The sequence below is a fragment of the Pleurodeles waltl genome, chromosome 3_1 (assembly GCF_031143425.1).
Source record: "Pleurodeles waltl isolate 20211129_DDA chromosome 3_1, aPleWal1.hap1.20221129, whole genome shotgun sequence".
NCBI classification, from domain to species: Eukaryota; Metazoa; Chordata; class Amphibia; order Caudata; family Salamandridae; genus Pleurodeles; species Pleurodeles waltl.
In genome coordinates, this window is record NC_090440.1 from 549,367,279 (window position 1) to 549,392,205 (window position 24,927).

The following is a 24,927-nucleotide window of genomic DNA, read 5'->3' on the forward strand; positions in this document are numbered from 1 at the left end:
AAATAAACTAAATCAAGTGCCAAAGAGTGCAGTACTGACCATGGGGCCCACCACCCAATTCCCAGCTGCAACCCAAAAACTCTCTCTCTCTCCAAATCACCTCCCCACACACTTTGCTCCCCAAATCTTCCCCAGTCACTTGCCTGAGAACACAGCTCTGGTTCAGAGCCGCAGCGCCCACATCCAAAACGCCATCTCCCCGGGTAACTTACCTTTGTCTTCTCATGGCCACTCTCAGACATTTTCTTGTCAGGCTGCCTGATTCCTCGGCTGACTTTACATCTCACACCATCTCTGATCTCCGGTCTGTCTTTCTGTCCAGTCCTTTGGGAGTTTCTCCCACCCCTCTCCACCGTCCGTCTCTCCTCTGTGCTGTGCTTCTTCTTCTGCTGCTCCTCGTCCTCCTCCATCTGCTGCTCCGCCTCCAACTCTCTCGCCCAGGATCATGCCGCCATGACTCCCTTCTCCACCCCTTTTCACCAGATTGGTTAGATCATCTATAACCACGTTGGTAAAGTCTTAAAGGTCTTGGTAACCTCACCACATTGTACAGATGTTATATCATCATCTATTGTATGGAAAAATCACAGAAGATGGATATCACCCACCTAGTTGAGGAATAGAATGAATTAAATGGCAACATTTGAAAGGCTGATCCACAGATACCAAAAAGGGAGTAATGAAGGCAGTGGCATCCCGACAAAAGCTTACCCTGTTAACATCTTATATGTAATCGTCATCAGCATAAGGGGTCGCACTGGAATGATGGGAATGTCTGCTAAGAAAAAGTGTAGTTTCCCTAGTTGTTGGGACCACACACTGGTTCTCTGTTTTTCTTCCCAGCAATACCTGAAAGCATAAATTCATCACAAATGGATCAGCTAAATACAAGGAAATCTGATAGTTCAGACATAAGACACTCTCCTAGGATGACTTGTTCTAAGATAAAGCAAAGTGAAATTGTCAAGTCTTTGAAAAAAGAAAATGTGCTCCTTGGTGAATGATGCTAGGAATCTTATAATTCCATATATGTCCCTCAATGATGAAAGGGAAACATCAGGTGGCTCCCAGGAGAAATAGTTTGTCATTGTTCTGACAGAGGACTTAAAAACTGCCAGCATGATTAACTGTAGCAGACTGGGACCTTTTTACAGAATGTGTTGTGACTTGGCATTAAAGCAGTTACTTGTCTAATTTCCTGAGAAGGAGCACAGACCACTCAGGAACATATCCACCATCTGTTTGCTTGCGTGACTTTGGATGCTTTATCAAGCAAACTGTACCCATCAGTGAACGTGGCATGCAATTAACATGGTCAGTCTTTTTTGCCGAAATCCCTAGCCAGGTCCAAAATTGACCCAATTAAATTGTAGTCAGATTCCTGTAGTCTGAATCATGTAAATTCTAATTTTGTCCTATTGGGGTTGCTCTTCAAATTATTTTTTCTGCATTGTCCATGACGTTCATACCCTTTTTTTTTTTTTTAAGGTTTGCCTGCTGCCACCTTTTAGCTAATTGCTGTTGAAGGACTATTATGCAGTTCAAATACTTAGAGAGGGCTTTGTTTTCAAAGGCATTCTTTTATCTTCTTTTGCCCCTCTCCCTTAAAGCTTAGCTTTTTTTTACCATTCTTTTGACTGGATTAACTTGCATCCTCCCACTGGTCACAACAGGGAACTACTTTTTTATTTTTCTTTGACCACACCATGTGGGAGTGCATTTGTTTCCTTGTTCTCTTTCCCATATCCTGCTTTCCTCGCACATCCTTGCTGCCATGTGCTCTTGGTGTTGCGCCTCATCCCTTCTAAGTCAGCCATAAAAGCACAGCAAGAAGAATATTCTTGTAAGGTTTGAATAAATAGCAAGTTTTATTGGGTTGGTTCTCTTTTATGTCTAGTCTTCCACATGATGCATGAACCTAGGCCTTGGCATGTAGAAAATGTATTTATGGCTCTGGGAAAGGGACAATCTGCTGCACTCACTTAGACAGCATTTAAGGCAGAAGGTTTTCTTTGAGTGACTGAATAGATGTCTCCTCTCTCAGAGGCCAATATATCTGCTGCCTGGGCTGCTGCAGAGCATCAAATTGCTTGAGCATCCGTTCCAGTTCCAAGACTTGTGGAAAATACATGCCACATGTAAGGATGTAAGAAATTGGGATATTAATTAAGGGGGGTGAATAAGCACCTCAATAAATACAACCCTTGCCAGCTTGTGAACCCTTAAAGTCACTAAACTAACCAGAGCTCAAGCTCATGATAGTTATGGCACAGAGCAGACAGGGTTAACTTAGAAGCAATGGGTAAAGATTGTATGCAGTATTACAACATTAATAACATTGGAATGCAAAACAATAATAATCAAGTAAACCAGAATAATACAGTACAAACTAATAAATAAAACGACTCCAAAATGACAAAAATTAAATAATCGGCAACATGAATTTTTATCTGGAGATATGACTTTTTAAAGTTTTATGGTGAAATAGCGCCAAAAAGCACAAAGAGCCAGCGATAGGTAATGATGGCGGTAGAACACGACCTTGGCACAATTTGACGCTGACCGCAAAGAGGTGCCAGACAGATAGACTAACTAGGTTCATCCTGGTCATAGATTTTACCTTCTGGCTTAGTCCTTTCAGTCCTAATCTACCACTGAAGTACATTTTATAAAGCCCCACAGGAATAGCTTTAACAGAAGTTCAGCCTTATGACCCTTAGAGTCCACTTCATTGTCCTGGGTATAGGTTTCCTAGGCTTTTCTCGGTGCCAGCAGGTTCAGTCCTCTTTTGACTTCCACAGGTCCAGGAGTCTACTGAAGTGGGTGCCTGGAGATACCTCATTTATTTATGGCATGAGCTTGTGGGTGGGAATAGGGTGAGTGTTCTTGGGGCTAACCCACCCAATTGGAGGCATTTTCAGGATGGCAGAAGTCTTCAGCCACACTGAACTTGTCAATTAACATTTGCCCATGATAGGGGAGACCTCTTTGAAATGCACTCCAAGTGTCATGTGTAAAACCCAAGCTTGTCCTGTCAAGCAGGATGTCGCCATAAAGCAGGATTTCACACTTTAATGTCATAAGGGATGTTTGCAGCCTCATCCTGCATTTTGTATTAGGTGCAGAGAATTCATACATTCCCATTCAGGTCAGCCTATTGTTTGCACCTGGAAGGCATTTGACACAAATTTACACCTACTTAGTTGCTCATTACTTGCTGGCAGCAGTGGGATAACTAATGCAAATGGTCCTCCAGATATTTTAGGCAGGGAAAAATAACTTTCTAAAAGTTCCTTTTCCAATATATTTATTTATTAAACATCTGACTTCACCTTCGAATTTTATTTTAATTAACTATTAAAAATACTAATGTAATTAATATTCTAGCAAATCCCATTCCAGAGGTATAATATAGCTTTTGGGGCCTTTTCACTATAAGAACTGGTGTAACATTAACCTTTTACTTGCCCTACATTTAAATACCATGCATACTGCATTATGGGCAATAATGCCTAATTAGGGGTGACTTTCAAAGGTCGATTTTGCAGTTTAAAACTGCACTGCCAGGCTACAAAAGCAGGACTGAGGTCTGGTTTGCTCGGTCACTGTAGTGAATGACACAACAGGTGATGCAGTCCAGTGGTGACATATAATTTACAGGCAGTGGTTACACTTTTTGTACCACATACCAGGGGTTTATAGGAAAGTTAAATATGCCAATTAGGGATATGCCAAATTCATCATATTCAGTGGTGAATATAGGCACTTTACCGCTGGTTAGCGGGGATAATGTGTACAGAGTTATATAGCTAGAAAAGACAGTCATGGCACTAATCTGGGGTATGAAATGCAAAACACGATCTTTTACAACAGCAAGCATTTTCCTTTTAATTCTGAGAATTCCTTGGTTAGCTGTTTTAAGTATCTGCAACTAGTCCTCTCTATTATTTTTAATCCAGATCACATGCACAGGATTTTTGAAGTACTTTCCTGTGTGCATTTTTAAAAATGAGCCATGACACTTATAAAGATTGGAAATATTAAATTCTATGTTCAGTTTTGAGATAAATTGATATGTGTTTGCTGTTCCTTCAGAATTTTCATTTTTTTCTTTTACTTTCTAAAACATTGTGTTGCAGTTAGGCAGTGGCAAAACCAATAGCTTAGCACTCACGTTATGAAGGAAAGACCTATTGGCTTTGCCAATACTTGTTTCACATGAATATTTGCACAAAAAGCGCAGATGAGCCGACAACGATGAGTAAACGTCATCGTTCAATCTGAGGTGGGACAGAAAGGCTTAAATATAATTCTTTCCCTAACCCAAACCAATTGAGTGACTGTTGCAGCTTGAAATTACGGTCTCCTTTTTATGCCTTTTAGCAAATATAAGAACTTCAGCATCCTGTGACGTATGTACCAATTGCTAGGGATACTGGTCACACTCCAGGTACAATAATCTAATTATGGAATTGCATTGGCACCTATCACACTACCTCCTGTGCCCTTCATGGACAAGGTAGAACCTTCTCTATGGTCTGTGGAAATGAATGCTCTTCTCCGTGGTTGTGATCTGGCAGCATAATTAGAGAGCTTAATCTACCCAGTTCTCCAAAATGCTTTTATTTGGTTAACTTCACAGATGTGGCAAACAAAGTGGTTGGTGGAGAAAACCAATATTATGTGGCCTACTCTTTCTTGATTTCAGATATGATGGCCCCTATTATTGAAGCATTTTACTGCAGGCAAATCCTCCTTATCCATTTTTAATTAAAACTAGGCAGTTGGTAATAGCCAAAAAGTCTGATCTGATAGATGCACGAGTGGATCCATTTCAGAGAATCACCCACCACCACAACAATTGGAGGTGGAAATGTCAACCACATCGAAGACTGCAAATAGGTCAATCAGAATCATCATGCATATGCTCCCAGCATCAGTGGTGATTTGGCTATCGTCCCAAGCCATCAACACTGCATGTCTTCATTCCATGTTGGGACTCAATTCTGTGTAAGCAGAAAGGAGCAATTTTCAGAGAGACAAACCTCTCTAGCAGTTTGTTTAGCAATAGTAACAATGGTTAAGGTGGAAGTTACTGAAAACAAAAGCTTATGCTCAGCTAGGATTTACTACTTAAACTCCTTCGTCGATGTAGCTGTTTTGAACCCTCTTCGGAAACATAGTACTATAAGCTGCAATGTCTTCAGCATGAGAACACTGATGTTATTTGTGTAGTTTGTGATCAAGCATCATTAATATGAAATAGCGCGTCTTTGATGCCTTGCTATATTAGGCCTTGGGGCATAATTACAAAGGTACTATGCAACATAATGTATGTATCTATTGTAAAAAGATATGTGTAATTATTTATCTCCGTAGTAGTCTTCTTCGGTTGATCCTCGTGCAACTAATGTCCTCATTGTTTGCTTATTTTGTTTATATGAAGGGTGCTGTACGAAGGCAAAGAGAGATTAAAGCAGGGCTGTGAAATCATTCAAAGTACACCTTACGGCCGCTCAGCAAATATCAGCGGCAGCACATCTTCCCAGAGAGTCTTCATCACTTACCGGCGAGCTTCAGAAGCCATGATCCAGAACACCCTGGCTGTCACTGATATCTGCATCATCATCCCAAGCAAAGGCGAAACCCCACCACATACCTTCTGCAGGGTGGGCAAGAACCTCAACAGTAGTATGGTAAGACGCCAGCACTTTGAATTGCCTGCATGTTTGGTTTATATCATTGAATATTTAAAGGGCAGTCCAGTTAAAGTAACGTCATCATAAACATACTGTTCAAACTAAACCTTTCTTATAGCCATCTGAATGTTTGAAAGCTTCTTGGGGGAGCTGGTTACATTATTATAAATATTAATAAAATCTGTTCCTTTTGTATACATGTATATGGTATTTCTGAAGGGCAAATCTAGGCAAAATGTAGTGGATGTGATGTTCAGGATCCAGCGTGAACTAAAAAAAGATGCTTAAATGACGAAGGTTATGGCTAGTGTTTGATAGTTGATAAAATGTACAGGTTTATTTGAAATAAAACACAGATTTAACTACTTGAGATTAAGAACAGCATTGATTCTGTTAAAAACACAGGCGAGTAGTATGCTGTGGCCCCACTAGCAGCAATTCATAGTTTATCTATTAGCAAAACGCAATGTTTCCCACAACATCCATGGAAGAAATGGTCACAAGTTTAGGTTCCAAAATATGTGCTATCCATTGACAATGGTCTCCCCTCAGAAGCAAGACTCTCTCTCTCTGTCCATCACATCAAAAAGCTATGTACCTCCGTGGCACTCTTCCATCACTAAGCTAAAATGATAAGTCCTCCAGGTCTCCACTAACTTTACAGTGGCCATCCCCACCTTTGTGCCAATTCCTTTCAAACTTGTTGCTGAATGTAAAACAGGACATTGGGTGTTTTATAAAATATCAGCTCAGCTCAATGGCCTGTTATTACAGACATCTAACCATCACTAACGTAAGATGGGATAACGGTCACATCCATGTCCCTTTATAGATTCTAGATTGTCCTTGACTTTAGCTAGGACAATTCTATCCACTACTGAGAATGGAGGCAAGTACTATGCCATTTTAAATGTTGCTCACTGCCAACCAATCAATTGGGTCTCAAACAGAAATTCTTGAACACAGATTTAACTGACCAATCCACTGTATTGTGGATGCCCTCAAGACTTGCACTACTCATTAGGCCTCTTTAGAAGTGATTTTCCTTTTTGGTGATGCTCCGCAAACTTTAAAGTATTTATCCTTTACTTAGACTGTGTGGGGTTTATTCAAATATGAAAGACTTCAGAATAATCCCCACCATGACACCTGTGGATCATGGTGGGGATTGTTCTGAAGTCATAATCTGAGGCTCAAAACCTGGAGAATCAGCGTGTTTCCTTTTGTACTCTTGATAATGGTGGTCTGCTTGGGAGCGCCCTGGCTTGGTGCTCCCAGCCAATCCAGACGTTGCTCTCAGCAGGGTTAGGATTGACTACAAGGCATACTGTGCCTGCAGCCTGCAGAGAGGAGATGGAGGAGCGGAGCGTCGTGAGGCGGGAACGTAAGTGTTTATTTTTTTATATATAATTTTCAATTATTTTTATCTCCTCCCACCCCTGCGTGCCACATCCGCCCCTCCCCGCGTGACCCAAGTGAGCCACTACTGCTAATAACTTGGAGCTAGTTATTCGATAGGGGCAGAAAAAACTTGCAATAAGTTCCACTTGTTGCACTATATTATCCTATGTAGCAAACAGAATTGCACAATTTTCGTTCAGATCAGGCAGTCCTGCTACCAACCACTGTGGCGTGCATCCTCTTGCCAGGTCACACATGCCTGAACAGGTACTGCACATGGGAGCTCACCCCGTTGATGCCTAGTTAAGCCACACATATTGCACCCATCCTTCACTATACAGCATGGCCGCAATACAGATTTCAGATTCACTTGATGGAATCTGTATTGGTTTATAAAGGGAGGTTCAGTTGTCTATACTGCTCCCTCTATATTTAGTGATCAAGTACTAGTGTAGAGCACTCAAGCCTTGCTACCATGTTCTAAAGGCCCTTCCTTCTGCTCATAACCATTACTTCAAATTAAACTAAAGCCCAAGCATATGTTATCTTATGACTTATTTATTTCAATGTACTTGTTTTTTTTTTTACAAAAAAGTTAACACCTAACTTGAAAACTGCTGTTGTAGCCCTGCAAACATAACTTTATGTAATGCTTCATGACATCCTTAAGGCTTCTCCAATTACTGAGGGAGAGAGAAGGGAAGGAAGGAATGAGTAGAGGTAATTGTGCGCTCACAATGTGCAAGTCGCTGCCCTCCCCCCCAAGGAAAACCTCCCAAGGACAGGAACAACTTTGATTATATTGGTTTGACCAAGACATAGCCTTTTATCCACACAGTACCAGCCAGGGATAAACTCATAATTAAGTAGACATTGGTTATTCGAATACAGTAAACCAGATCAGTAACAGCTCAAAGACTGTGCAAGCAAAACAACAATTGTCTCCACTGTGCCATTACAGTGCAAAAATCCAGAATGCACAGTGCCAGAAGACCCCACTTTCCGTATACATCATCCACGCCCTCCATCAAGGGAATGAAAGAGGTTAAGAGATAATTGGCAAGCATACATTAGTGACAACTTCCCTTCCTTCACACAGAGGTTTGGGCATTACCTTTAATTCAATACCAACACATACTCCAGGACACTGCCGAGCTCTCCGCCTCTACCGAGGTACCTGTCACCATACGAAGCCCCCAAAATTTTGGGGTTAGGACAGAAAGGTCCAGGAACACCAGCAGGTCAGTCACCCTTCCTGCCAGCCCAGTGGCCACACCAATCCACACCCCGCGATGGGTGTGGTTCAGTCCAGTAAATCGATCCAGATTTCTTGGGTAGCCCCCTTTTTGGCTGCTAAAATGCCACTGTTTTCCAGGATTGGGTGGGTGGGTATTTGCTGCTCCAGAATGCTGGTTATCCAGGTGCGCATTGGAGAGAATAAGAGGCTGATCCATTGCCTCCCGTCACCTTAAATGCCCTGTCCTGGGCGCCTCCTGATGATGTCACAGCCTTTGTGATGCCAACAGCAGACTCCTCACTCTGGCTGCTCCTACCCGTGGCATCCTTAATGGTACCCCTTCTGCTATTTGCGGGTGATTCCTGCTCAAGAGGGAGCAAAATTGGGTGGGCTTGGGAAATCATAAGCATCACATGGGGGTAGGACTTACAGTTTGTTCAGCTTCCAGTTATAATAACACTGTAAATGCAGTTTTTAAATTGAATTTCTGACATTTTATACATAGCAAAGGTAACAATACCTTAACGCTAACAAAGGTTTTTCTGTGACTGTGTTGGCTATTTTTGTATACTGCAATAGTCCCCATTTAGAGAATCTATGCAGAGCTTTTAGGCATGCGCTGTGAAGCTTGATCAAAGGGTCTTACCTACGAACAGGCCCTGCCACCCCACCCTTCCCAGATATACTCAAGCCACACAAAACCTATGGATGAGTGCAGAAGACTGTTGGCGCAGGGCAAAGCCTCTTCCTACCAAGCTAGCTTTGCACTGCTTTAGGCTGTCTCCAGTGATCTATGGACACAGGTGGTGGCAGCAGGCCAGACCTTCGATTACCCTCAACCTAATAGTCCATACATTATACCATACCCTGTGGAGTTTGGCTGCAGATCCTGGCTTGCAGACAGGCCCTGTGCCACCCTGATCCAACCCAAACTATTTGCTAATGGCGTTTGGCTTTCCTCGAGAAGTTGAGGGTGCTAGCCCTGGTCTGAGCCAATAACCCCAACACTATCTGTGCCCTGCACCAGACCATTTGCCCATAGTGGTGACTGTGCTTGGCCTTTCGCTGTGTACAGTGTGAGGTAGCTGTTCGATTATTATTTCATTTAAGGTTCAGGAGCAAAATTAGATATTCGATTGTTCAAAAAGTTTGTTTGTCTGCCTATGGATTGCTGGATATTGCAGCCAGCCGTATCTTTTTTAAAACTGTGCGCTATGACTCCTGAAAAAATGGTGGCCCAGCCCTCATCCCACAAACCCAGATGTTGCCACCTTCAGCTGGGCCGGGGAATGGACATCGATTCACATAAAATATCACGGGTAGTGGAAGTGACATTGTCATTTGGCTCTAGTAACATCACATGTGACCTTTGGCCCATTGTCACCCTCCACTCTGTTGTCTGTTTTTCAACCGTCTGATTTTTTTTGTTTTTTTTTTGTTTTTTTTAAAAATTATTTCGCACACCTGTTACTCACCTGTTGCAGTCTCTTTCTCACCCTCATCTCCTCTATCCCAAGTGAGTCTCACTGATCTTATAATATTTCAGTTCTTCCCCTCTTTCTCTTGGCTTTCTCACCTGTGTATTCTACACCTTTCTGTTGTCTCCCACCTCCCTTACTCTGTTGTTCTCACCTGTTCCTGTCTCCTAATCAGATAAATATCTCTCACCTTTCCCTGTCACCACCTCTCCCTGTCTTTTGCTAACCCACCTGTCACCTTAGCAACACTTGGTCTCACTCTCTAACCTGAATGACCTCTGTAGCTCCCATTCTGCTTTGCCACTCCACTGACACATTCCCAACTGTCTTCCGTCTTTTAGCTGTCACTCTCATCTGTCCACCTCTCTCACCCGTCTCTCTAACCAGTGTCTTGATTATGCCTCTCTCGCGCACCTTTCTCTTCTGTGTTGCCATGCTGGAGAGAGCCCTGTGCACATGTGTGTTTGGCCGGCCATATCACACATGCGCTCTGAGGGGGAGTGCACCCCCGTGGCCCGCCCCCTTTTAAACATAACGATAATAATAAACATAGTTTATTATTATCGTTATGTTTAAAAGGTTTTGCCGCTGCTGGTGGGGGGGCGACACTCCTCCGCCCATACGGAGGAGCCGCCACTGCCTCTCACACCTGTCTCCCTCCATCTTCTCCATTTCCTTCTCGCTGGACAGACTCTCACCTCCCTCATGTCTCTCCCCTCTCTTAGGTTCCTCTTTCTAATTTGCCTCCTGCCTGTCCACTTATGAGCTGTATCCTTCTAATAAGTCTCACCTACCTTCCTTTCAGTTGTTTTTGAGCCATCTGTCTTTTTATACCGGCTCACACCTGCATGTACCCCTCTCTCTTTCTCCCTTAGCTATCTCTTCCTCATCTGTCTTTTCCTATATCACATCTCTCCTACTGTCATCCCCTCTCACCGGTCTTCTCCTCTAGCTCTCAGATGTGTGTTTGTCACATGCCTTTGTTTCTATCACCTGTCCCTCTCTGTGCCGTTTATCAAATGTGTGGTGGGAAAATCAAGTCTCACTGACATTTATTACCTGCAACTAATTAGAATATGCGTTCCCTTTAGCAGATAGATTTTAAAATTGATTTTACAAGCAACGGCCATTACTGTCGAATCATGTGTCTAGTAGATTTTATCCCTTTTAAACTCTTCCCTCCTCTGACAGTAGCACATTTCCGAATCCCACAAACAAGCTTTAGAGGAGCTAAGTTTTCAATACAAAATTATCAATAATATTTTTGACAAAGCAAGTTTAGATTCTACAGTACTGAATATTCCTCCGTAAGTGAAATTATGAGTTCGATGGCATCTGTCGCTGTAGATACACATGTTCTGCAATAGCTCGCCATCTGGTGTTGGGTCGGAGTGTTACAAGTTGTTTTTCTTCGAAGAAGTGTTTTCGAGTCACGGGACCGAGTGACTCCTCCTTCTGTGCTCATTGCGCATGGGCGTCGACTCCATCTTCGATTGTTTTCTTTCCGCCATCGGGTTCGGACGTGTTCCTGTCGCTCCGAGTTTCGGAACAGAAAGATAGCTGAAAACGGAAGATTTTCGACGGTATCGTTGCGATCCGGTTCGAGATAAACACACACGACGACGCATTGAACATCGAAGCGCTTCGGTGCCCTTCGGGTAGATTTCGGCACACCGTCGGGGCCTAGTCGGCCCGACCGCGTGGAGAACAACACCGATGGAACGGACCCCGTTTCGATTCTGCCCTGAATGCCACAACAAATATCCTTATACGGACCAACACTCGGTCTGTAACCTGTGCCTGTCACCCGAGCACAGCGAAGAATCCTGTGAGGCCTGTCGGGCGTTCCGGTCCCGAAAAACTCTGCGCGACCGTCGAGCGAGAAGACTGCAGATGGCGTCCACGCCAAAGGAGCATCGACAGTTCGAGACAGAAGAGGAACAGGAGGAATCCTTTTCCATCCAGGATTCAGACTCCGACGAACTCGACAATACAAAAACTGTGAGTAAGACGTCGAGATCAGAACTTAAAAAAGGCAAAAAGGCCCAGGGGACGCCACTGCCAACCGGCCATGGCTCAACCCAAATTACCGGTGACCAACAATCGGCACCGAAAAAGGCCCATTCAGTGTCGAGATCGTCCGACTCCGGTCGAGACACCGGCACGCAGCCTCCTCGGGACCGAGAGAGTGCTAAAGAGAAGCATCGACACCGAGAGTTCGGTGTCGACACGGATCGACGCCGAAACAGTGGCGCCGAAGACCATAGGGGCCAAGATTTTTCAGCACAAAAGAAGAGGAAGGTTACCTCGGAGCCGAAAAGACAAACAACAGGGTTTTCGGAGCCGAAAAAAGCACCAACAGACCCAGTTTCAGGCTCCTATACTGAAGAGTATTCTATGTCTTCACAAATGAAAAAACACAGATTCGAACAGGAACTGCAATCCACTGAAGTGGATCACACGCAAAAGCGTATCTTTATTCAGCAGGGGACAGGGAAGATCAGTACCCTTCCACCTGTCAAAAGAAAGAGAACACTTCAGTTTATAGCACTAGAGGCTCCTCAGCAACAAACAGCAAAGAAGGTAACCCCTCCTCCCTCGCCTCCACCTGTAACTCCGGCTTCGCCAACTTACACCCCGTCACATTCGCCAGCTCACACCGCCATGAGCCACGATGACCAAGATCAAGACGCGTGGGACTTGTACGATGCACCAGTGTCTGATAACAGCCCAGACACATACCCAACTAGGCCATCACCACCTGAGGACAGCACAGCCTCTTCACAAGTGGTGGCTAGAGCAGCACAGTTCCATAATGTGGAACTACACTCTGAACAAGTAGAGGATGACTTTTTATTTAACACCCTCTCCTCCACCCACAGCTCCTACCAAAGCCTGCCTATGCTCCCAGGCATGCTACGCCATGCAAAGGAGATCTTCAAGGAACCAGTTAAAAGTAGGGCAGTAACGCCTAGAGTGGACAAAAAGTATAAGGCGCCTCCTACGGACCCTGTATTCATCACCTCTCAGCTGCCACCAGACTCTGTGGTGGTAGGGGCTGCCAGAAAACGGGCAAATTCACACACTTCTGGGGATGCACCTCCCCCAGATAAAGAAAGCAGAAAGTTCGATGCAGCCGGGAAGAGGGTCGCTGTCCAAGCAGCAAACCAGTGGCGCATCGCAAACTCACAAGCGCTGCTAGCGCGATACGACAGAGCCCACTGGGATGAGATGCAGCATCTCATTGAACATCTCCCAAAAGATCTGCAAAAAAGAGCAAAACAGGTTGTTGAGGAGGGTCAAAATATTTCCAACAATCAAATACGCTCCTCTATGGATGCAGCAGACACAGCCGCAAGGACCATTAATACGTCGGTTACCATCCGTAGGCACGCATGGCTCAGAACGTCTGGATTCAAGCCAGAAATTCAGCAGGCAGTACTTAACATGCCAGTAAACGAAAAACTTCTGTTCGGTCCGGAGGTCGACACAGCCATAGAAAAGCTCAAAAAGGACACTGACACTGCCAAGGCCATGGGCGCACTATACTCCCCGCAGAGCAGAGGATCTTATACCACCTTCCGCAAAACACCTTTTAGAGGAGGGTTTCGGGGTCAGGCCACACAAGCTAGTACCTCACAGTCCGCACCGTCCACCTACCAGGGACAGTACAGGGGAGGCTTTCGGGGCCAGTATAGAGGAGGGCAATTCCCTAGGAATAGAGGAAGATTTCAAAGCCCCAAAACCACTACCAACAAGCAGTGACTCACACGTCACTCACCCCCCCACACAACACCAGTGGGGGGAAGGATAAGTCAATATTACGAAGCATGGGAGGAAATAACTACAGACACATGGGTCCTAGCAATTATCCAACATGGTTATTGCATAGAATTCCTGCAATTCCCTCCAGACATACCACCAAAATCACAAAATTTATCAAAACACCATTCACAGCTTCTAGAGATAGAAGTTCAAGCACTACTGCAAAAAAATGCAATAGAATTAGTACCAAGCACACAAATAAACACAGGAGTTTATTCACTGTACTTTTTGATACCAAAAAAGGACAAAACACTGAGACCAATTCTAGACCTCAGAGTAGTAAACACATTCATCAAATCAGACCACTTTCACATGGTCACACTACAAGAAGTGTTACCATTGCTCAAAAAACACAACTACATGACAACCCTAGACCTCAGAGACACATATTTCCATATACCAATACATCAATCACACAGAAAATATCTAAGGTTTGTATTCAAAGGAATACATTACCAATTCAAAGTATTGCCTTTTGGTTTAACAACCGCTCCAAGAGTATTCACAAAATGCCTAGCAGTAGTCGCTGCACACATCAGAAGGCAGCAAATACATGTATTCCCGTATCTAGACGACTGGCTAATCAAAACCACTTCGCTCACACAATGCTCAAACCACACAAATCAAGTCATACAAACCCTCTACAAACTAGGGTTCACCGTCAACTTTGCAAAATCCAACATTCAGCCAAGCAAAGTACAGCAATATCTAGGAGCCATAATAGACACGACAAAAGGAGTAGCAACGCCAACTCCACAAAGAATTCACAATTTCAACAGAGTCATTCAACACATGTCTCCAAATCAGACAATACAAGCAAGAACAATACTACAGCTCCTAGGCATGATGTCCTCATGCATAGCCATTGTCCCAAACGCAAGACTGCACATGAGGCCCTTACAACAGTGCCTAGCCTCACAGTGGTCTCAAGCACAGGGTCACCTTCTAGATCTGGTGTTAATAGACCGCCAAACTTACCTCTCGCTTCTATGGTGGAACAGTATAAATTTAAACAAAGGGCGGCCTTTCCAAGACCCAGTGCCACAGTACGTAATAACAACAGATGCTTCCATGACAGGGTGGGGAGCACATCTCAATCAACACAACATAAGAGGACAATGGAACATACATCAAACAAAACTGCATATAAATCATCTAGAATTATTAGCAGTTTTTCAAGCACTAAAAGCTTTCCAACCAATCATAATCCACAAATACATCCTTGTCAAAACAGACAACATGACAACGATGTATTATCTAAACAAACAAGGAGGAACACATTCAACGCAGTTAAGCTTATTAGCTCAAAACATATGGAAGTGGGCAATCCACCATCAAATTCGTCTAGTAGCACAGTTTATTCCAGGGATCCAGAATCAACTGGCAGACAATCTCTCTCGAGATCACCAGCAAGTCCACGAATGGGAAATCCACCCACAAATTCTGAACACCTACTTCACACTCTGGGGAACACCTCAAATAGACTTATTTGCAACAAAAGAGAACGCAAAATGCCAAAACTTCGCGTCCAGATACCCACACAAGCAATCCCAAGGCAATGCCCTATGGATGAACTGGTCAGGAATATTTGCTTACGCTTTTCCTCCTCTCCCTCTCCTTCCTTATCTAGTAAACAAATTGAGTCAAAACAAACTCAAACTCATTTTAATAGCACCAACGTGGGCAAGACAACCCTGGTACACAACACTGCTAGATCTCTCTGTAGTACCACACATCAAATTGCTCAACAAACCAGATCTGTTAACGCAACACAACCAACAGATCAGACACCAAGATCCAGCATCGCTGAATCTAGCAATCTGGCTCCTGAAATCCTAGAATTCGGACACTTACAACTTAGCCAAGAGTGTATGGAAGTCATAAAGCAGGCCAGAAGGCCATCCACTAGACACTGCTACGCAAGTAAGTGGAAAAGATTTGTTTGTTACTGCCATCATAATCAGATACAACCACTACACGCAACTCCAAAACATATAGTAAATTACTTGCTCCATTTACAAAAAGCAAAGCTAGCCTTCTCTTCTATTAAAATACACCTTGCAGCAATACAGGGAGTGCAGAATTATTAGGCAAGTTGTATTTTTGAGGATTAATTTTATTATTGAACAACAACCATGTTCTCAATGAACCCAAAAAACTCATTAATATCAAAGCTGAATATTTTTGGAAGTAGTTTTTAGTTTGTTTTTAGTTTTAGCTATGTTAGGGGGATATCTGTGTGTGCAGGTGACTATTACTGTGCATAATTATTAGGCAACTTAACAAAAAACAAATATATACCCATTACAATTATTTATTATTACCAGTGAAACCAATATAACATCTCAACATTCACAAATATACATTTCTGACATTCAAAAACAAAACAAAAACAAATCCGTGACCAATATAGCCACCTTTCTTTGCAAGGACACTCAAAAGCCTGCCATCCATGGATTCTGTCAGTGTTTTGATCTGTTCACCATCAACATTGCGTGCAGCAGCAACCACAGCCTCCCAGACACTGTTCAGAGAGGTGTACTGTTTTCCCTCCTTGTAAATCTCACATTTGATGATGGACCACAGGTTCTCAATGGGGTTCAGATCAGGTGAACAAGGAGGCCATGTCATTAGATTTCCTTCTTTTATACCCTTTCTTGCCAGCCACGCTGTGGAGTACTTGGACGCGTGTGATGGAGCATTGTCCTGCATGAAAATCATGTTTTTCTTGAAGGATGCAGACTTCTTCCTGTACCACTGCTTGAAGAAGGTGTCTTCCAGGAACTGGCAGTAGGACTGGGAGTTGAGCTTGACTCCATCCTCAACCCGAAAAGGCCCCACAAGCTCATCTTTGATGATACCAGCCCAAACCAGTACTCCACCTCCACCTTGCTGGCATCTGAGTCGGACTGGAGCTCTCTGCCCTTTACCAATCCAGCCACGGGCCCATCCATCTGGCCCATCAAGACTCACTCTCATTTCATCAGTCCATAAAACCTTAGAAAATCAGTCTTGAGATATTTCTTGGCCCAGTCTTGACGTTTCAGCTTGTGTGTCTTGTTCAGTGGTGGTCGTCTTTCAGCCTTTCTTACCTTGGCCATGTCTCTGAGTATTGCACACCTTGTGCTTTTGGGCACTCCAGTGATGTTGCAGCTCTGAAATATGGCCAAACTGGTGGCAAGTGGCATCGTGGCAGCTGCACGCTTGACTTTTCTCAGTTCATGGGCAGTTATTTTGCGCCTTGGTTTTTCCACACGCTTCTTGCGACCCTGTAGACTATTTTGAATGAAACGCTTGATTGTTCGATGATCACGCTTCAGAAGCTTTGCAATTTTAAGAGTGCTGCATCCCTCTGCAAGATATCTCACTATTTTTGACTTTTCTGAGCCTGTCAAGTCCTTCTTTTGACCCATTTTGCCAAAGGAAAGGAAGTTGCCTAATAATTATGCACACCTGATATAGGGTGTTGATGTCATTAGACCACACCCCTTCTCATTACAGAGATGCACATCACCTAATATGCTTAATTGGTAGTAGGCTTTCGAGCCTATACAGCTTGGAGTCAGACAACATGCATAAAGAGGATGATGTGGTGAAAATACTCATTTGCCTAATAGTTCTGCACTCCCTGTATCTGCATACCTGCAGACTACCTATTCAACTTCCTTGTATAGGATACCAGTCATCAAAGCATTCATAGAAGGTCTTAAAAGAATTATACCACCAAGAACACCACCTGTTCCTTCATGGAACCTAAACGTGGTCCTAACAAGACTCATGGGCCCACCTTTCGAACCCATGCACTCTTGCGGAATACAATTCCTAACCTGGAAAGTTGCCTTTCTCATCGCCATTACATCTCTAAGAAGAGTAAGTGAAACTCAAGCGTTCACAACACAAGAACCTTTTATACAAATACATAAAAATAAGGTCGTCCTACGACCTAACCCTAAATTTTTACCAAAAGTTATTTCACCGTTCCATCTAAATCAAACGGTAGAACTACCAGTTATTTTTAAAGTTTAATAACAAATTTTTCAAAGTACTTAGATAAAGATGCTGCTAAATAAAACGCAAAGATATGTTAGTCTTTTGTTCGCAGGAGGAGAGGAAATAATCACAAAACTGGATGTCTGAAAACTGAAACTACACCCCTCGCAAACAAAATTGACACTAATCGCTTGCAGGTCCAATAATCGACCGGCCACCTAGCTAACCTCTGGATTGAAAGAGGAAGGTTTCACACCCTCACTGCCTGCAACAATGAAATCACTTGTGTTTTTTGATCAATTCTTCATTGTGGACGATTCCACCCCCACATTAACAAAAAGCATCTCTTCTTTAAAGAACATCTGAAGACCGCTGGATGGATATGCTCCCATTATATCTGGAATATATTTAGTCAATGCTATTATGGTTGGCCTACCATCTAATGTAATAACATGAAAAAAAGACATTCACTCAACTACATAGTTAATATCCAAGATGAAAAAGTGGATTTTGCTGTTGACTCAGATGAAATTTAAAATCAATTGTCTCACCTTCAGAATAGTACACCTCAAAAGTCCAACTTATCAAATGACAATATGCAGCAGTGTGAGAGAGTGTGGAGTAGGAACTCACTTCACCTGGGCACACCTACATTCTGAACAATTCAAGCACTCAAGTAATCACTCTCTGGTGCATCCCCAAACATGTGGACTCCTTACCAGTACAACTAAGATCTTAATCAGACATTTTGAAGTTTGGAAAAGGACTAAAGACCCGCCTTTCAAGTTATATTTTGGTTGATGGTCCTATTTACTAGAGTTAGAAGAAAAATGAAGAGTTATTTTTCCTCAACTAATCTCAGTCATCCATTCATCAGACACAGACTTGGATTAGCTAGAATTTCAGTCTCTTATAGTTCACCATCACTGTCTTTTATTCAATTTATATCCTTCCATGTCCTACGCACCTGACTTGTCACGATTTTCTCTCAATATATAATTAATATGTGGCATACATGCCACTTGTAGCAGCTATTTTGTTGTATTCTGTATGTGATTTTTTTTTTTTTAACCTTTCTTTGTACAGCACTGTAATACTGGTAGATACAGTAGTGCTCTAGAAAAAAATCAGAAATAAGAGCTGGGGATAAATTGGGTTTCTTACTGCAAACATGATGTTGCCAGACACTGGAAGCCTCCTTCGGCCTTCCCTTTCGAGAATGGCTGTGAAAAATGGACAATTGCGCTCTGTTTGAGAAACCCGTTTATCAACCTAGGGGATGCCCAAAAAACATGCAAAGATTTTCGAATAATGACTGACTCACTTTTTGGTACACAAGTGTCAATACATGAGCGGATTTGTAGAAGGCACAGCTACTCAGGGTGTCCCAGCGCTATGAACCTCATTTGGGGAAAAGAATGGTCTCCTTAACTACAGTTTGTAGATAAAATGCTTAGCTGTCATGTTGCATTATCGCATTGTGGAACTAAAGAAATATCATCACATTACCCTCATCTCGTTGGAATTCCACTTGCCCAATCAAAACCAGCTGCATTACTTACAGTGCCAATATAACTTGAACAACTGCTACCTGGCTGACAAACCCATCATCCGAGGTGGCTTTCAAGTTATCCACAGCCAGGACATCATCAACCCAGAGTTAAATAAGTGGAAAAAAGGAAAAGAACAAGGCACCACGTTTATTTCCATCTATGCATCGAGGAACTGGAACACCACCCTGAATCCATTGAGACTGTCCCAAACCAGCTCCAGTTCAGGAAATATTTGAAGACGCACCTACTTCACCTCCTAAATGCGGGTGTCTGCCACACCTGCGCTACCTCCCCAGGGTGTGTGTCGGCCATTGGATGACACTGGGAAGGTATTTAAAGGCCCCTCTGGGTTCTTTATTTTATTTTAACCTCTGGCTGCTCAGAAAGAGCTTTCAGAGCAGCCTGAGTATTCTGTTTCTCTTACAGTAATGGCAATCACCATGCAGGGTGCATGGACACCATTACAGTAAAGTAAAAGTAAAACAAGCCGATGGGATGCTTTTACTTTCTCTGAATCAGTGCTCGGGGGCATATCTCAACCCCTCTGAGCACTGCTTATCTTGGAAGAGTTATCGTTGGAAAGAGGATATTTGGAAATGATAGCCATGCCCAGTGGATTCCTGATTGGGGATCACCACAAGAAAGCAATTCCCCAGCAGGGATCCAGCCACTAGACCCCAGGGACATGGGGGAGTTGCCTCTTAGGCACAGGCTTGTGCTCCCCCCTAACTTTGAGAAATTCCATCTTTCTGCCCCTGGGAAGTGTGAAAGGGGGTAATTATCCTCCAATCTGCCCATACCTTGGGTAGGGAGGCAGAAATGACAGGGATCACTAAAACAAAAACAAAAAAATGTAGGAGTGCCACTGCCCACCTATGGCATGACCATGCCCCCACCCCCAAAACTTCAACATCAGCCTTTCTGCCGTCCATGGGGGACTATAGGGGAGATTGCCCACAATCTGCCCGTTGGAGGGGCAGAGAGCCCACTAGACACCAGGGATTTAAAAAAAAAAAAAAAGAAAATGCGTGCGTGGGGGCTGCCCACCATGGGAATGGCCATGCTCCCTCCCCAAAAAATGCAACATCAGTCTTTCTGTTTACCCCAATCTGACCCCAGGGACAGAAATCTACTACAGAGCAGAGAATAAAAAATTCTGCCAAAACAAAAAGGGAGGGTGTGGCCTACCCTCGGATCAAGTCATACCCACGCCCTATTGCAGGGGCAATAGTGATTTCTGTCCCCCCCTGGTATTTAGGAAGTTTGTTTCGATTGAGGAGAATGCCTTAAACTGCATCCTCAGAGGGTGGGGAAAGGGTGGTTAGAAAGTCCACCTAACATTGTGAATTTTGCCATTGGGGCAAAAGAAAGTGGTGCGGGTGTTGCGCATTGGCCACACCCTCAACCCCTCCCCAAAAGTGACAAACTAGTCTTTTTGTTGCTCCAGGGTCAGGCAGGAGGTTTGCCGTCAGTTTGCCCAGGCGGCAGGGGTAAATGAAGCCCACGGTATGGCAGGAATGGAATAAATAGTTTAAGTGAAATAATGGAGTGGGTCTGGCTTTTCCTCACCCCTAAAAGCTAAAAACATTTCTGCTCCTCTGCGGACTTAAAAATCAGACACAAGTCATGCAGTATTTGTATCGGCACAAGTGAGGTAACACTGGGTGGCATGAATTTTATGGTTTCATGCAGGTTCCAAAAACTTCCATAACAGAATAGGGGAAACACATGATTTCAGGCAAATGTTGAGGTTTGTCGGGCATTTTGGGTAATAAAACCTCATGGGATCCACGCAAGGTGCACCACTCTGGAATCCCCTGATTGTCTAGTTTTTAAAAACATCTGTGGTTTGTAGGTTTGCATGAATTGCACTACAGCACGTCCCCAAATACTTAAGCTATTCCTATTGCTTTTCTATCAACGTAGCGCTTTAGGGCCTTTTGTGGCTTGGTTTCTTGGGCTACCCACACAAGTGAGGTACCATTCCTGTTGGGGGACATGTGGGAATTTAGAGTCATAGGGAAATACGTAGCTTCTTACAGATTACAGAACTTTCCATCGCACAAATTTGAGGCAAGTGTGTGTGTGTGTGTGTGTGTGTGTGTATATATATATATATATATATATATATATATATATATACATATACATATATATATACATATACATATATATATATATATATACATATATATATTTTTTTTTCCAAGGTATGATGTTTGCAAGGGCTTCTGGGTAAAATTACCTAGTAAGAGCCACACAAGTCACACACCTCTGGACTCCCTTAGTTTTCAAAAATGTGCAGATTTGCTAAGTTTCTGTAGGTGGTGGCTGAGCTGTGGCCCAAAACCTACAGGTACCCACATTGCAAAAAGGGTCAGTTATCTGACCGAGACTTCTAGCCGAAGATTCCTCACCTTAGATTAATCCCCACGTATCAGACTGGATCCAGAAATTTTCATGAGCAGTAACCCTGCGCACCAGTAGGTTGCATCGTTTAGCTCCTTGTGGAGTCGTCCATAAAAGAAGTGACTTGCATGGTGCCAATATAGGCACAACCTCAATGTGTTAACATCAACTCTTTTCTTTCCGTGCCAGTCACTGCAGATCCGGAGAAGAGCTGCCTCCGTTCTTTTTGACTGACCTTTTTTCTACTTTTTGTTGAGAATGTTTTGAAACTTTATTTCCTGGTGTGTCAGGATGTCAGATAGGAAAGCTGATTTCAAGCCTTGTGGTGCCTGTCACCAACAAATGTCGGTGACAGGCCCACATTTGATGTGCCTCCAGTGTTTGGAGCCTGCCCATGACTCCAAAACCTGCGTTGATTGCCATGCACCCCAATGCCTTGAAGAGAGGTCCCGCAAACTCCTCGATGCTTGATGCTCACAATGTTGATTGAGAGGAAGGTCCTGAAATCAGTGATGGAGCCACTCCAAGTGCTTATTGTCGCAGTTGAGGTCGTCCCACAGTCACAAGAGGAGCAAGAAGTTAAAGAGAACTTTGACTTCAACACGTCTGTCAAAGTCTTCTGATGAGACAAGAGGGCATCGGCACTAAAGGTCTAGCTCTGCGGTATTGCCTTCACTTGGGCCATCTCCGCTCCTCCCAGAGTTTCCAGGAGCTGGAGTGACCCCCACCCAGTTACACAAATTTTATGAGCCCCTGCATCTCATAATTGGGTGTCCCATCATGGGCTAAGGAGGGACCCCTACTGGTCTCCCACTGGTGGGTTCGCACCCAGCGACAGTCTGGCCCCTTGAATCCGGAGTGGCTGTTCCAGTGCCAACACCCCCACACCACCAACGCCCCACGGCAGTGGTGTCCCAATAGTAATCTCTGAATCTGAGACAGAGCCGGAAAGGCGCCATCGGACACTTGCCCGGGCGACGATGAGAGGCAGACTCCCCCATGACGGAGCCAGTGCCTTATTCGTATAACGGGCTCAGATTGGTGGGATGAATGGGAGAGGTCTGTGCTCCCATATGCATACCAGTTAGAAGAGACTGAGGACAACAGTTATGAAGATCTGGCTGATGCCAGTGGAATGGACACCTCTCCAGACACCAGCCTGGTCTCTGCCTCCTCTTTGAGTACAGAGTAAGGTGCCTTATTCGCAGTGGTCTTGCGGAGGGTGGCTGAGGTCCTGGACCTTAGGATGCCTTCAGTGTCCGTCAAGACAAATGTGTTTGAGGTGGCGGTTATCTGGTAGAGACTCGATCTAGCTGCAGATTTCTTATGATGCACCCCTTCCTCCCCACTCTGCAAACGGTTAGAGGAAAGGGCGATTTCTTTTAAGGGTCCTACCTTCTCACACCAGTGGTCAGTGTTTTTCATGGCTCTGTGCTTCTGGTAGCGCAAAGCCAAACAATGCCCCCTACCAGCACACAGGGGTACTGCTCATGAATAATTTCCAGATCCAGTCTGACACCTAGTGGATTATTCGATGATAAGTAATCTTCAGATAGTCTCTCTACCAGATAAGGCGTTACCCAACTTGTTCTTGTGTTTTAAGCCTTTTCCTGTCGCTGCCACCAGGTCTACCCGCACCAGTGAGGTACCATTTTTATCAGGAGATTTGGGGGAATGCTGGATGGAAGGAAGTTTGTGGCTCCCCACAGATTCCAGAACGTTCCATAAACAGAAATATAAGAAAAATGTTTTTTTAGCTGAAACTTGAGATTGAGATTGGGTAGGAAAAGCTGGTGAGAGCCCCTCAAGCCACCCTACCCTGGATTCCTCCTAGTGTCTAGTTAAGTGGCTCCTGAGCTAGGGCCCAAAATCCACAGCTGCCCACTCTGGGGAACAAAAAAATACTCTGTTCTGCGCTGAAAAAAAATGTGGTGGCTCCTGAAAAATCTGATGTCTATTTTGCATTTTGGGCCCTTTCCCGTCATAGGCACTAGGCGTCACCACACATGTGAGATATCATTTGTATCAGGAGACTTGGGAGAATGCTGGGTGGAAGGAAGTTCGTGGCTTCCTGCATATTCCAGAACTTTCCATCACAGAATTGTAGGGAACATGTTTAGTCAAAGTTTGAGGTTTTCAACGGGTTCTGGGTAAGAAATCTTTGGGCGAACCATGCAAGCTACCCCACTCTATATTCCTCCTGGTGTCTAGTTTTCAAAAATGTGAGTGCTTGCTAGGTTTTCCTAGCTGCCGCCTGAGGTGGGCCCAAAATCTACAGCTACCCACTTTGCAAAAAGAGCCCATTTTGAGTGGAAAAATGTGACACGTCAATGTTGTGTTTTGGGCCCTTTCCTGTCGCATTACTCTTACACACACAAGTGAGGTACCATTTTTATCAGAAGACTCCGGTGAATACTGGGTGGAAGGAAGTTTGTGGCTTCCCACACATCTAGAAATTTCCATCACAGAAATAAGAGGAAAATGTGTTTTTTAGTCAGAGTTTTAGGTTTGCAGGTGATTCTGGGGAAATAAAACAGTGAGAGCCACGCACATCACCCAATTCCTGGATTCGCCTAGGTGTCTACTTAAAAAAAAAAAAAAAAAAAAAAAAAAAAATTGCAGGTTTGCTAGGTTTACCTAGGTGCCAGTTGATCTAGGGCCCAAAACCCACAACTACCCATTTTGCAAAAAAAAGGGGTCAGGTTTGAATGGAAAATAGGATGTGTCCATGTTGCATTATGGGCCCTTTCCTGTCGCTGGCACTAGGCCTGCTTAAGCAAATGAGGTGCCATTTTTATCGGGAGGCTTTGATGAATGCTAGATGGAAGGAAGTTTGTGACTTCATGCAGAAATTTGAGGAAAATTTGTTTTTAGTCAAAGTTTGAGGTTTGCAAGGGATTCTCGACAAGGAAACCGTGAGAGACTCATGCAGGTCATCCTACCTTAGACTCCCCCAAGTGTCTAGTTTAAAAAAAATGTACGTTTGCTGTTTTTTCTGGGTGGTGACTAAGTAAGGGCCCAAAATCCACAACAGTCCATTTTGTCTAAAAAAAAAAAAGGTCAGTTTTGAGTGGAAAAATGTGATGTCTGTTGTGTTTTTGTCCCTTCAACAGGCAGTTGGACAAAAGTGCAGTACCATTTTTTTTTAAAGAACTTTATTGAGTCTCTGAATATCATATAATCATTACATCACACGCCTCCGGATATAAAAAAGATTGTGTCACGTAAGAAACATATACAATTATATATCATTTCGGGAAGTAGGCAAAACCCAACACAACTATGAAAAAATTCAGATCTCTAGGATGGGTCTAGGAGGACATCTAATTACCCCT

At 43.7% G+C, this 24,927-nt stretch overlaps 1 protein-coding gene across 5 annotated transcripts in view; it reads left to right on the plus strand.

Moving 5' to 3' along the window:
• DENND4A (DENN domain containing 4A) overlaps positions 1-24,927 on the plus strand; it is a 518,288-nt gene that overhangs the window by 177,799 nt on the left and 315,562 nt on the right. For all 5 annotated transcript variants that reach the window (XM_069222901.1, XM_069222904.1, XM_069222905.1 and 2 more), the window contains exon 3: positions 5,447-5,696. In XM_069222901.1, coding sequence (XP_069079002.1) covers positions 5,447-5,696 — 250 coding nt within the window. The remainder of the gene's footprint in view (positions 1-5,446; positions 5,697-24,927) is intronic.